Genomic DNA, 10,957 nt, shown 5'->3' with positions numbered 1-10,957 from the left:
GGATTTTAGGCTTCTTGAAGGCGGAACCACGGATTGTTTCTCTCCATGTCCCCAAGGCTTGGCACAAACACATGTATGTGCTCTATAGCAGCCTGTCTCCGGGCTGGATCATTCTGCCTCAGCCATCCCAGGGACAGTGGCACACAGTCTGTGATACTCATCCACTTCTCGGGTGTGTATGAGCTTCCCACAGGGACTGCCCCTACCACGTCACTGTCAATCATTTCACTCCACAACACAACCACCGGCTGCAAGTCCACCCGTGCCGGGACTCGGCCTCTCCTCCAATTATCATCTCCCCCAGAACACAGCGATGGAGACCAACCCGCTGTTCTACTTCCTGCCTCTTGCACCTTCCCGATACACACCTGTCAAATGGGCCACTTTCCTCTGCTCCCCTTTTTCGGAGCTTGGATTGGGGTGACCTGTATCGTAGAGAGATAAGATACAGAAGTAAAAATGAGATATTGACTATTCTTTTGGTGGAACTCTAAACAGGGCATTTAAGTAAAAGAGATTTTTTTTAAAAATGCATAAATGGCAACAGTCTAACACATACTAATGCAAATCCAAACTGTGGAACTCATAGCCCCCGTATTACAGACAGGGCGAGGTAAAAAATAAACCAAATTAAGACAGACATAGGCATGTTATACTGTTACAATAAAATGACATTCATTAACAATTTTATTCATTCATTAGGAGCTGTCATACCAGTTCCTGCATCTGGAACGTGCCGCAACCCTTTCAGGTAGAGATACTGGTCCCACCTCATAGATGGCAAAATGAGCTTAGAAGTTGGGTGGCTTGTTCAACAAGACCCGACTACTTGGGGTCAGAGGGAACCAACACTGGGGAATCCTGACTCCAATCCGGGACTCTTTCTGCTCTGGCTTTACTGTCCCTAAGACTCAGCAGGCCAGAGGGTGAAGAGGACTGCTAATTCACCTCCTGGCTCCTCGGTCTTCCCCAAAGGCATTCTACAACCTGCCCCAAATTAATTATCCTAAGGCTCAAACACCTTGAATGGATTCATTGAATGTGTAATTGTGTATGGTTCCCCTAGGACTCCTGGTGTGGCCTGAACATGCCCAGCTCTCTGCCTCTGTGCCTTGGCTGATGTTGTTCCTTCTACCCAGAATGCCCTTCCAAACGGATCTCTATGTTAGATTGCTATCAACCCTATAAATACCATCGAAAATACCTCTTTCTTTGGGGCACCCTCCCAAGCCTTTTTAGTCAAATAGGCTTTTCCCCTCCCAGAATCATCCTGTCTTCACCTCTCTTGTCCACTTGGATAACTACCCCTTTTCTGTGAAAACTGTGTAACTTGCCTAACTCTCTCAAATAAATGGTAAACTCCTTACTACAGGTTCAATCCACCAGAGTATTCAGGTCAGTTTCTAACACAGGGCATGTGACCAGTAAATGTTTGCTAAATTACATTGAAGAGTTAAAATAGAGAATAGTTCTCAAAATAGACACTACTTCTCTGACTTCAAATATTTAACTGAATAGAGCTAGAGAGCTACCACTTAGCTAATGAATTGAGCTAAGACATTGGAGAAGGAGTCTTAGAAAGGTGCATGAGAAGGCCTCAACAACTGAGAACATTCCCTGAGCTCTTGCTACCTCTGCAGCCACCCAAGATCACCCACCATGAATGAGGTGCTAGTGAACAGGAAAGGCAAAGCTGACTCTTGCCTGCATTGCTGCGCCACAAGCCGTCTGTGCAGCTGATCTGGCATTAGGCCATGTTCTGACAGGAAATGGTGCATATCTTCATAGCCCTGAGAGAGCCTTGTATGGTATAGTTCTCATAGAAAGCGCTCAGTAAGATTACCTGGTGGATAAATACTGGAATAAGGAAACTAGAAATATATCCCATACTTTGGTGATGGCTGTTTTCTGCCCCAGGATCTTTGCACATGCCATTTTCATTGCTGAAATGCTCTCTCCTACCCTCCCACCGCACTACACACACACACACACACACACACACACACACACACACACACACTCACTCACAAGACCTCCTTGGGACTTTCCAGACCATCTGCCTTAGGCACTCAGCACGCTTTGGAAAGATATGGTTTGTTTGCCCGCTTTGGTTTAGCTCCTCCAGCTTGCTTCAAGCTCAATGAGGGTAGGTCCCTCGTTTCTCTTGTTCTCAGTGGTCACCCCCAACCCAACACCCAGCCTAGCACATAGGAAGCACCCCAAGAACATTTGTGAATGAATAAAAGAGATAATGAATTAACTGTGGCAAAATGGAACATGAAAAAGATGTACATAAAGAAGTTTAGTGCCTCCCAGAGGGAATCAGTCACCATGCTAAAATATAAATTCTTCCAGTCCTTTGCTAAGAACATAAAGATGTAAAAATATGCATGTATGTATATAGTCAATACTAAACTAATGTATGTTCTTACCTAACACTATAGAGTGCACACTCTCCATGACATTAAGTGTTCTTCTAATATATGGTTTTTAGCTGCTGTTTACTATGCTGTCATCTCAATACACCATGGTACATTCAACTAATCTCCTCTTAAGAGGCATTTACATTTCTTCCGAATTGTTTATTATAAATAGCCTTATAAGGAAGTGATAAACATCCTTGCACATAATTTTTCAGGCACAGCTCTAATTATTTTCTAAAGATAAATTCTTTGTGATAAGATTACAAGGTAAATTAACAGTTTTGATCCTTTGATATATGTTTCCAAACTGCTCTTCAGAATTTACAGGCCCCTGGCTGTCCATCATGTTTAAGCAGCCCCTTTCTCTCATTGCTTCCCAGCTGGGTTTGTTTTTTAACCTTTCCTAATTTGATGGATGAAAATGGGTATCTCTTGTTTTAATTTGCATCTCTTATCTTATTAGTAAAGTTGCTAATTTGATTTCCATGTGATAATTAACCAATGTTGCGTCCATCTGGGTTGATCTGGAGAAGATGATTGTTCTGGGGTTGGTAGACCTGACTCATCTGCTCGCTTGACTTTTAATCACTAAGCTGACTCCAGAGAGTAGGTGAAAGATGAGTAATTGGGTGCCAGTTTCACCAGCCACATTCCACTGATTTTCAAATCTATTTTAGCCTAGAAATCTTCTAGAGGCTTTGTTTTTTCTAGCAAATATTTCTACACTGCTTGTGCCCATCTGGACTTTCTTACCCTTAGGGACTTGGACCCAGAGCTGGGGACCAGAGCCTCCTGAGGTTGGCTCCTATATTCTAGGCAGTAGGGCCATTTGGATCACCAGAGCAGGCACTGCCTGAGGAATGGGCTCTCCTTACTGACTGGCCAGTGCTGCCTTATGTTTTCTTCCCAATTTCTAATAAGATTTACTTACTGTCTTCGCAGAGGCATCTTTCTTCCCATCTATATTTTTCATTTCATAATCATCATAGAGAGATGGGAGCTGCCTTATTTCACAAGGTATCAGTCCATATACTGGAAAGCCCTGTAGGTCCACACCAGTGGTTTGGGGCACGTGGCCTCATCTGCCTGGTGTTTTGTCCCTCTTCTGAAAAATGAGATGACTGGGCCAGAGGCAATCTAAGCTCCCTTCCTATTCTCACCAAGTCTAAAGGTCCATAAGTCCTAGGTTAATCTCTCTGTCCTAAATCTGTCTGCCCACAGTTTCCAAAACTGTCTGGAAATGTGATGAGGGCAATGCTCAACATTTCGCCTTCCTCCTGTCCTGGATCTCATACAAAGAATTTTCCTTTATTATTATTTTTTAAAATATGTTTTTATTGATTTCAGAGAAAGGGAGAGGGAGGGAGAGACATCAATGATGAGAGAGAATCATTGATTGGCTGCCTCCTGCACACCCCACACTGGAGATCGAGCCTGCAACTCCGGCATGTGCCCTGACCAGGAATCGAACCATGAACTCCTGGTTGATAGGTCGACGCTCAACCAGTGAGCCATGCCAGCTAGGCCTTTCCTTTATTATTGAAGATAGTTCACAATGACCTCTGTGGTTGAAGCTGGACCACCCTTTGAATAATGGCTGACGTCTTCCCCCAATCTTTCTAGTGACTGCAAAAGAACCATCCTAATGTGGATGATCAATTCCCCACTTTTTAAAAGCTTCGGCACATCCTATTAAATGCTTTAACTAAAGCTTGACTCTTGATTAATCTCTTAGAGAATTTAAAGAGAAGACCTTTCCTAGAAACATCTCTCTCTCTCTCTCTTTCTCTCTACCCCCACCTCTCTGGGGAGTTTCAGCCACTGCCCTGTGCCTGGGACCCTGGAGGCCTGAGGAAGGAGACTGACCTGGAGCCAGCTGCTCAAGCGACAAAGATCCAGGGTTGAAGAGGTGTGTGTCTCTTCCCAAAGTTAAGTGGAAATTATTTTTAATTGTGGGAAGTACTCAGATATACTTATTTTGAACAATTAACTTGACTTCATAGTTGAGGGCAGCTCAGAGAACCAAAAGGACCAGAGATTCAGAATCAGGCAGGATTCCTATTGTAGTAGAATGTGCCCGAGAACAGATGCAATTCACAGCATTCCACCCACAGGGCCCAACTCTGAGGGCCATCTTTGGAAACTCAATCTGCAGGCATAAAAGGACTCACCTATTTGCTTCTCCAAAGATGATTCAATATGCCTTTGGCTGGAGGACTGACAAAGAGAAAGAGAAAAGTCATGTAATAAATATAAAGTTTCCTAAGCAAAGGAGACAGAATTGCTCAATATACCAGGCTCTGGGAGGGCATCTACATACCTCACAGCCTCTCCTACCTCGGACTTTGGCCGAGCAGCTGTGTCTCCCTGTGCCTCAGCTTTGTGATTTGGCATACTTCTGACATTTTTAACTCTTTATTTTAATTTTTTTTTAGTTTGGCCATTTGCACAAATTCACTTCCAAGTGATGCTCAATGTTCCTTTTCCTTGTGTCACTAAGGACATGGCTCACCAGGCTGATTTGCCATCTCAGAAAGGAAGACTGTAGCTGTAGCCTCTCATGACCCTGATCCTCTACATGATAAAAAATTCCTTTTACTTATGCGAGCCTCCAGTTCTCTGTCCGTAGCACACAATGGCTAAGACGGTCCACCTCTGAGGCAGGAATAAGGGACTGAAGAGCACTTTGCTGCGTGGACCAGGGCAGCCTGACACCGTCCACCGCGCGGAGCTGTCCCAGCCCAGCACTCGGGGCCCCAGCAAGCACAGGGCTTACCTCTCTGAGCTCGGCCAGCTCCTTCTGCAGGTGGAACAGCTGAAACATCCCCAGCCCCAGCACAACGAGGGCTACCAGGATCATGAAAAACATCACAAGGAGACACAGGCCTGTGTTGTGGTCCCTGCTCTTCTTCAGAGGCGGCAGTGGCAGTGGAGGCAGGGGTGGCAGTGGCGGTGTTGGTGGTGGTGGTGGCGGAGGCGGTGGCCTCCTCTGGCCAGGTCTTCGAGGCACCGAGGAGGGACAGGGGAGGGCTGTCCCTGGAGAAGTCCAAGGGGAGGGGGCCCTGCTGTCCACCCAGTAGATTTGGGGGTACGGGTAGTTCAGGGGCTGCTGCATGGCAGCCACAGAACCTGCAAAAGGCGTACCTCCTTCTCAGTCCCTGGAGTCCAGGTGTCACGAGGGGACATCTGCTGCTGACTGCTCGAGAGGAGGGAGCCGGCGCCTTCTTTATAGAGTTTCCATGGTCAAGGGAAACACCTCACTTTGGTTCTCTCTCTTTCAGCTTCTCAGAGAGACACCCACTCACTTTGCATCTGAAGCTGAGAACCCTCAGGAAGCTCAGTGCAAACCCCGGGAAGTTTCCACCCACAACGTTCTGACGAAGCCTGCACTGCCCAATGGCTGCGCGAGCGCCGGAGAGGCTGGCGGGAGGCTGGGCGCCCCTGCGAGCAGGTAGCACCAGGTGCAGGCCCGTGGCTTCAGCTGCCGCCCAGCTACGGGCGCAGTGGCCATGGGTACATCCAGGCACCGAGGGGCAGGCCATAAAGTTATGGTGGGAAGCGTGGCTTTCACATCTTACCTTTTACATGAAAGACTCATCCCCTGCTGTCATCCTCTCCCTGCACAAAGTCTTTGTACCTGACCTTCCAAAGCACCATAATCTACAGTGAAACACCGGCCCCACCTACTCGCCAGAGAGTCCACCAGAGGTTGCAAACCAGTGGCCCGTGTGCCGTATGGAACCACAGACCTGCTTTGCTTGTGCCTCGCAATGTGTTTTCTTTTCAGTGGTTGTCCCCTTATAAAATTGGGATATTTCATAATAAACATCTATTTTCTCTGCTGTTTTTGAACATTAGGATGTTGGACACCCTGAAGGCCATCTCTGCAAGTGCAATCAGCAAGATCTGGGCACCAACTGCCCCCCTGCCCCATGAGACACGTACTCCAGGCTGCCCGGCCTGCCCCCCTCCTTCCCACAGCCAATGCCGTCCTGGTCCCCGGAGCCGTTCCTGTTTGCACGGGCTGTTATGGCTGGCAGGTGATATGCAGGCTGCCCAGTTTAATTTGAATTTCAGACCAACAGTAAATGATGTGTAGGGTTAAGTAGGTCCTAAATATCACAAGGAATATAAGTTTTAAAAAGTATTCATTGTGTATGTGAAATTCAAATTGAACTGATTGTCCTACTTGTTTGTTTTTTTGGTAAAGATGGCAACTCTACCTGGACTGGCCCCACCCTTTCCTCTGGCCTCAGATATCATTTATGTGCCAACAACTTCCCAGCTCAGCATTGGTCACAGTCCTTCTTCCTATAAACCATATAAGCCTCTCACAAACTCTTACTCTCCATTCTGCTGGAGGGCCCTGCTTTTCAATGTCATTAGCTGCTCTATCATGCTTTGGTATTTCCGTGACTATCATTCTGGCTCTCCCCCGTACCAAATCAACGCCAAACCTGTGTCCCTGCCACATTCTGCCCGCCCCACCCCTCCCTATACAACCTGTAATCACCCGAGGTCACTCTTTCTGGTGACAACTTCAACTCCTCTCTCTTCTTCTCTCCCTACATTTAACTAGTCACCCAGGACAATTGTTTCTCACATCACACCTTCTCCACTCCCATTCTTCCTGCTGCTATTTTTGTAACCTCTCACCTGAAATACTGCAAGGGCACCCTAACTGGTCACTCTGCCACCAGCTGTTCCCAAACTCAAGACTCCCTGCAAAATGCTGCAGGAAAGGTGTTTGGAAAAACAAATTTAGTTCTCTCACTTCCTTGCCTAAATCTTCTGTTGGGAGGTTCAATTCTAGTGGTTTATTCATAACAACTTTTTACATAGAGTCTTATTCTGGGCTCTTATTTCCATTTCATTGGTTTGTTTCTGTATCCCAGGACCAGGGTCACACAGTTTTCATAATCATGGCTTTGTAGGATGTCTCAAGAGCTAGTTATGGCAAAGTTCCCCCCCTTCACTCTTCTTTTTCAAATTGATTTGGCTACTTAAGTATATTTAACCTCTCCTGAAAAGATTAGGACAAAATAGTATCATGTCCCTAAAATGTTCTAGAGCACGATTAACTGTAATTGCAGTATTTTGGGGGAAGGGTTGTTTTTACAATGTTTTTTCCCTGATAAGATTTTTCATGACCTTTAAAATTTTTCTCTAGGATGGTTTCCTACATTCATTCTTAGATTAATTGCTTGACACTTTGTAATTTCGTTGTGATTATACATGGTGCCCTGTTTTCTGAGCTATTTTTCCTCTCTGTGGAGGGCAAGATGACCCCAGGGATCCCCCACCTCCTGGGATTCATGCCTTTCTATAATAACATTCATATTCGAGTGGTAGTTTAGGGAGACATACATTCCTAAATCAGACATCCCCCCCCCCAAGATTTTTCAACGATGACTCTTTGTCTTCTTGCATCCAGAGCCATTTTAGAGAAGTGGGTGGTCCATCCAACTGCCATTCCTTTTTAGGCGTTTTGCTTTTTCCCTCCACAAGGTGAGAGGCAGAGCCAAGAGGCTTTCACAGCCAATTCTGGCTGCTCTCCGCAGGCTGTGCTGCTTCTCTGTTGTTTTTGCAGAGGCCCCTCTCTACTCCCACCTCACAAGATCTGATTGGCTCGGGAAAATTTGCAAGGGGTACAAGGTTTGTTTTCTCACTTGAGTAGGTAGGTAGCCACCGCTTGCTTTATGCTTCAATTTGATCTCTTGTGTCCAAGAGCATGGCGACTTTGATGTCCTTTTGTAGTCTGGAAGGATGAGTTGGGGGATAAGCTATGAAGCATCACTCTTGTTTCTCCAAGTTACACCAGGTTGAGGGGAGAAATCAAGAGAGAGAGGATGACAGTGGCAATGGGGCCAAAATGATCCTTCAGCCCCACCCCCAAAAACAGGATGATCAGATCCAAGATACTCCCCTTCTTGCCCTGCCCCTGTGGATCACTGGGAGGCTGGTCAGGAAAGCAGAAGCCACTCCAAATATGCAGAGGAAGGAAAGGGTTAGTGCAGGGACTGAAGGCTGCACCAGCAAAGGTCAGGGAGGTCACTGAAATGCAAAACCTTGAAATGAAAAATTCGAGCTACAGCCAATAGTTTTAGCTGCCAGCAGCACTCAAGTGGGCGATTCTTAGGAGGACATGACAAAGCTCAAGAAACACCCCACCCCTGTGCCATCTCCAGCCTGCCTTTCAGCAGCTGCCCTGAACAATGGCTCCTCCTCTTCCACCTTCCCATCTCCTGCAATTGCTTCTCCATTGTCAGGGCCCAGTCAGGATTCCATTTGCCAGGGAATGTAAAAATGGTAATATACAGGCTCCTAGGGACAGGGAGAGCACTGGGCAGTGACAAATTATATGTGTTACACTGTCTGTCTTGTTCAAGGGTGCAGGCTCAACCAATACACATGGACTGAATTAATGAAGGCAGGAGGGTCCCAGGTGAGGAACCGGACTCTTTGGGGGGAATGGAAAATTCTTCCACAACCTCAGTCAGTGATGCGATGTGCCCCATCCCCCGACACTCTGCAGGTGCTACCGGCCTGCTGCTGACTTTATTTTACTATAGAAGCTTGACAACAATTCACATTCAAGTAGAAATCTGACTGTGTTGGTCTGCTGTGTCAAACAACACCCTTTTTTATTTATTTATTTTTATGTGCCTCAGGCATGAAACAGCTCTGTCCACTGACACAGGCATCAAGCTAGGATGAACTAAGGACTGTACATCTGCTTTGCCCCTGATTGATCTAAGAGCAACACCACCATTCAGGTGTCTCCTTGCCCATTGCCAGGGGGTTTCAAACAACACTCTTGTGGCTCACCATCGCCTTGAGAAAGGAATCTGAACTCTTCATCATGACTTCTAAGCCTCTGCATTATCTGGGCTCTTCCTAACCCTACAACCTATTTCATTCTACTCTACCTCTCTCACCACACTGTGGCCACAGTGGCCTTTCTGTTCACCAAACATGGCAAGTACTTACCCACCTGAGGCTAAGTACTTACCCACTCTGGCTAAGATGCTGCTGTTCCCAATCTAGACTGGTTTTGGAGACACTCCATAAATATCTGTCGATTCAATAAACATAGATGAGGAGACTGACGCTCAAATAAGTTACGTGATCATTTTGGCCCCACTGCCGCTGTCATCCTCACTCTCTTGCTTTCTCCTGGTGTAACTTGGAGAAACAAGAGTGACGCTTCATAGCTTATCCCCCCACTCATCCTTCCAGACTACACACATCCTTCCAAAAGGTCCCACACCCTGTGTGCATTTGAGCCAAAACTCTAACCCCGAAAGGCCACAGAATGAGAGTGATTACGAAGCAAGAATGCTCACGTCTCCACGTGAGCAGCACCCCGAAGAGCACAGGGCTGGGAGCCCACCTGCAGGGCGGCGAGGAAGTGGGGTGGGGTGTGAGACACACCCCAAACACCATCTTTTAAGACTGGAAATGCCTGATCTTGTGGGCTCTTTCATGAACCCCTTCTTGATGTTTCAAACACTTCATTGCATAAACGTGTGTCATGGTGGGTTTGTGGGAAAGCCAGATGCACCAAAGACAGGCTGAAATGTCAAAGTCGTTGTTCTCATCACCCACTGTTTCCTTCTTGAGTCTGGCAGATGTTGGTCAGGGCTGTGCAGCTGTATGCCTCGAGAGCCTCCCACCCTCGGGTCCCACAAGAAGCCAGTTTTGAATCCACAGCCTTGCGCCAGCAGAAAGGGGGCAGCCAGCCTCGGCCCAGTGCGTGACGAGCGCTAGGCCGCACCTGTTTGTTATCTCACAAATGAGATACTCGCCCCTGAGCCTGGTTTGCAAACCAGCTGCAGCTCTGTCTCACCAGCCCAGAACCTTCCATGGCTCCAGAATCTCAACGCTAGAATGCTATGGTCACCCTATCATGCCCCTTTCTTACCGATGGGGACCTGAGCTCCACAGAGGTAAGCGGAGTCCCCGAAGACCACAGCCGGTGTGTGGAAGAGTCAGGAAGACTCAGTCCTGTCTCCTCGTACTGCCCCTCCCCACACACACCTGAAACACCTGGGCATGCACTGGCACACCTGATGCCGCCCAGGACAGGGGCGGAAACCTGTCTGAGTCAGCCTCTGCAGACACCTGGCCCAGGGGCACCCGACCCCACAGTGCATTCATCCTTGCACATCTCACCTCACATATGAAGGCGATGGCTCTGTAAAGAAAGGAGGAGCTCCCCCGGGGCCTGCTTGGGCTCCATCCTTCAAGGCAGGGATTCCAGGGAGAGAGCAAAGGGCCTGAGGTTTCCTTCCCCTGGCAGCTCTGAATTAACTCACCCCATGGCTTTGCACGTTCCTTATCCCCACACAGCAAATTCTTCTCTACACTCCATCTGCACCCTGCCGCGCGCGCGACCTTCTGCAAAGGCTCCACTCACGCTTCCTGGGCTCTGGCTAACAAGGGCGGAGGAAGGGCCTGGAGAGGGTTGGAGCAAAGAATAAGGACCCAGTAACTATGATCTCTAAAGAGTCTGATTGCCCCCCCGCCACCCC

At 47.6% G+C, this 10,957-nt stretch overlaps 1 protein-coding gene across 1 annotated transcript in view; it reads right to left on the bottom strand.

Annotated features, from left to right (window-relative positions):
• FASLG (Fas ligand) overlaps positions 1-5,687 on the bottom strand; it is a 7,354-nt gene extending 1,667 nt beyond the window's left edge. Inside the window, exons 1-3 of the mRNA XM_015566072.1 lie at positions 5,200-5,687; positions 4,595-4,640; positions 369-425 (exon numbers count right to left, since the gene is read on the bottom strand). Coding sequence (XP_015421558.1) covers positions 369-425; positions 4,595-4,640; positions 5,200-5,538 — 442 coding nt within the window. The 5' untranslated portion in view covers positions 5,539-5,687. The remainder of the gene's footprint in view (positions 1-368; positions 426-4,594; positions 4,641-5,199) is intronic.
• Between the last annotated feature and the right edge of the window lie 5,270 nt (positions 5,688-10,957).

This window comes from Myotis davidii, unplaced genomic scaffold (genome assembly GCF_000327345.1).
Source record: "Myotis davidii unplaced genomic scaffold, ASM32734v1 scaffold580, whole genome shotgun sequence".
Taxonomy (NCBI): Eukaryota; Metazoa; Chordata; class Mammalia; order Chiroptera; family Vespertilionidae; genus Myotis; species Myotis davidii.
The sequence above is the reverse complement of the archived record's forward strand: the minus strand, read 5'-3'. Positions and strand labels throughout refer to the sequence as shown.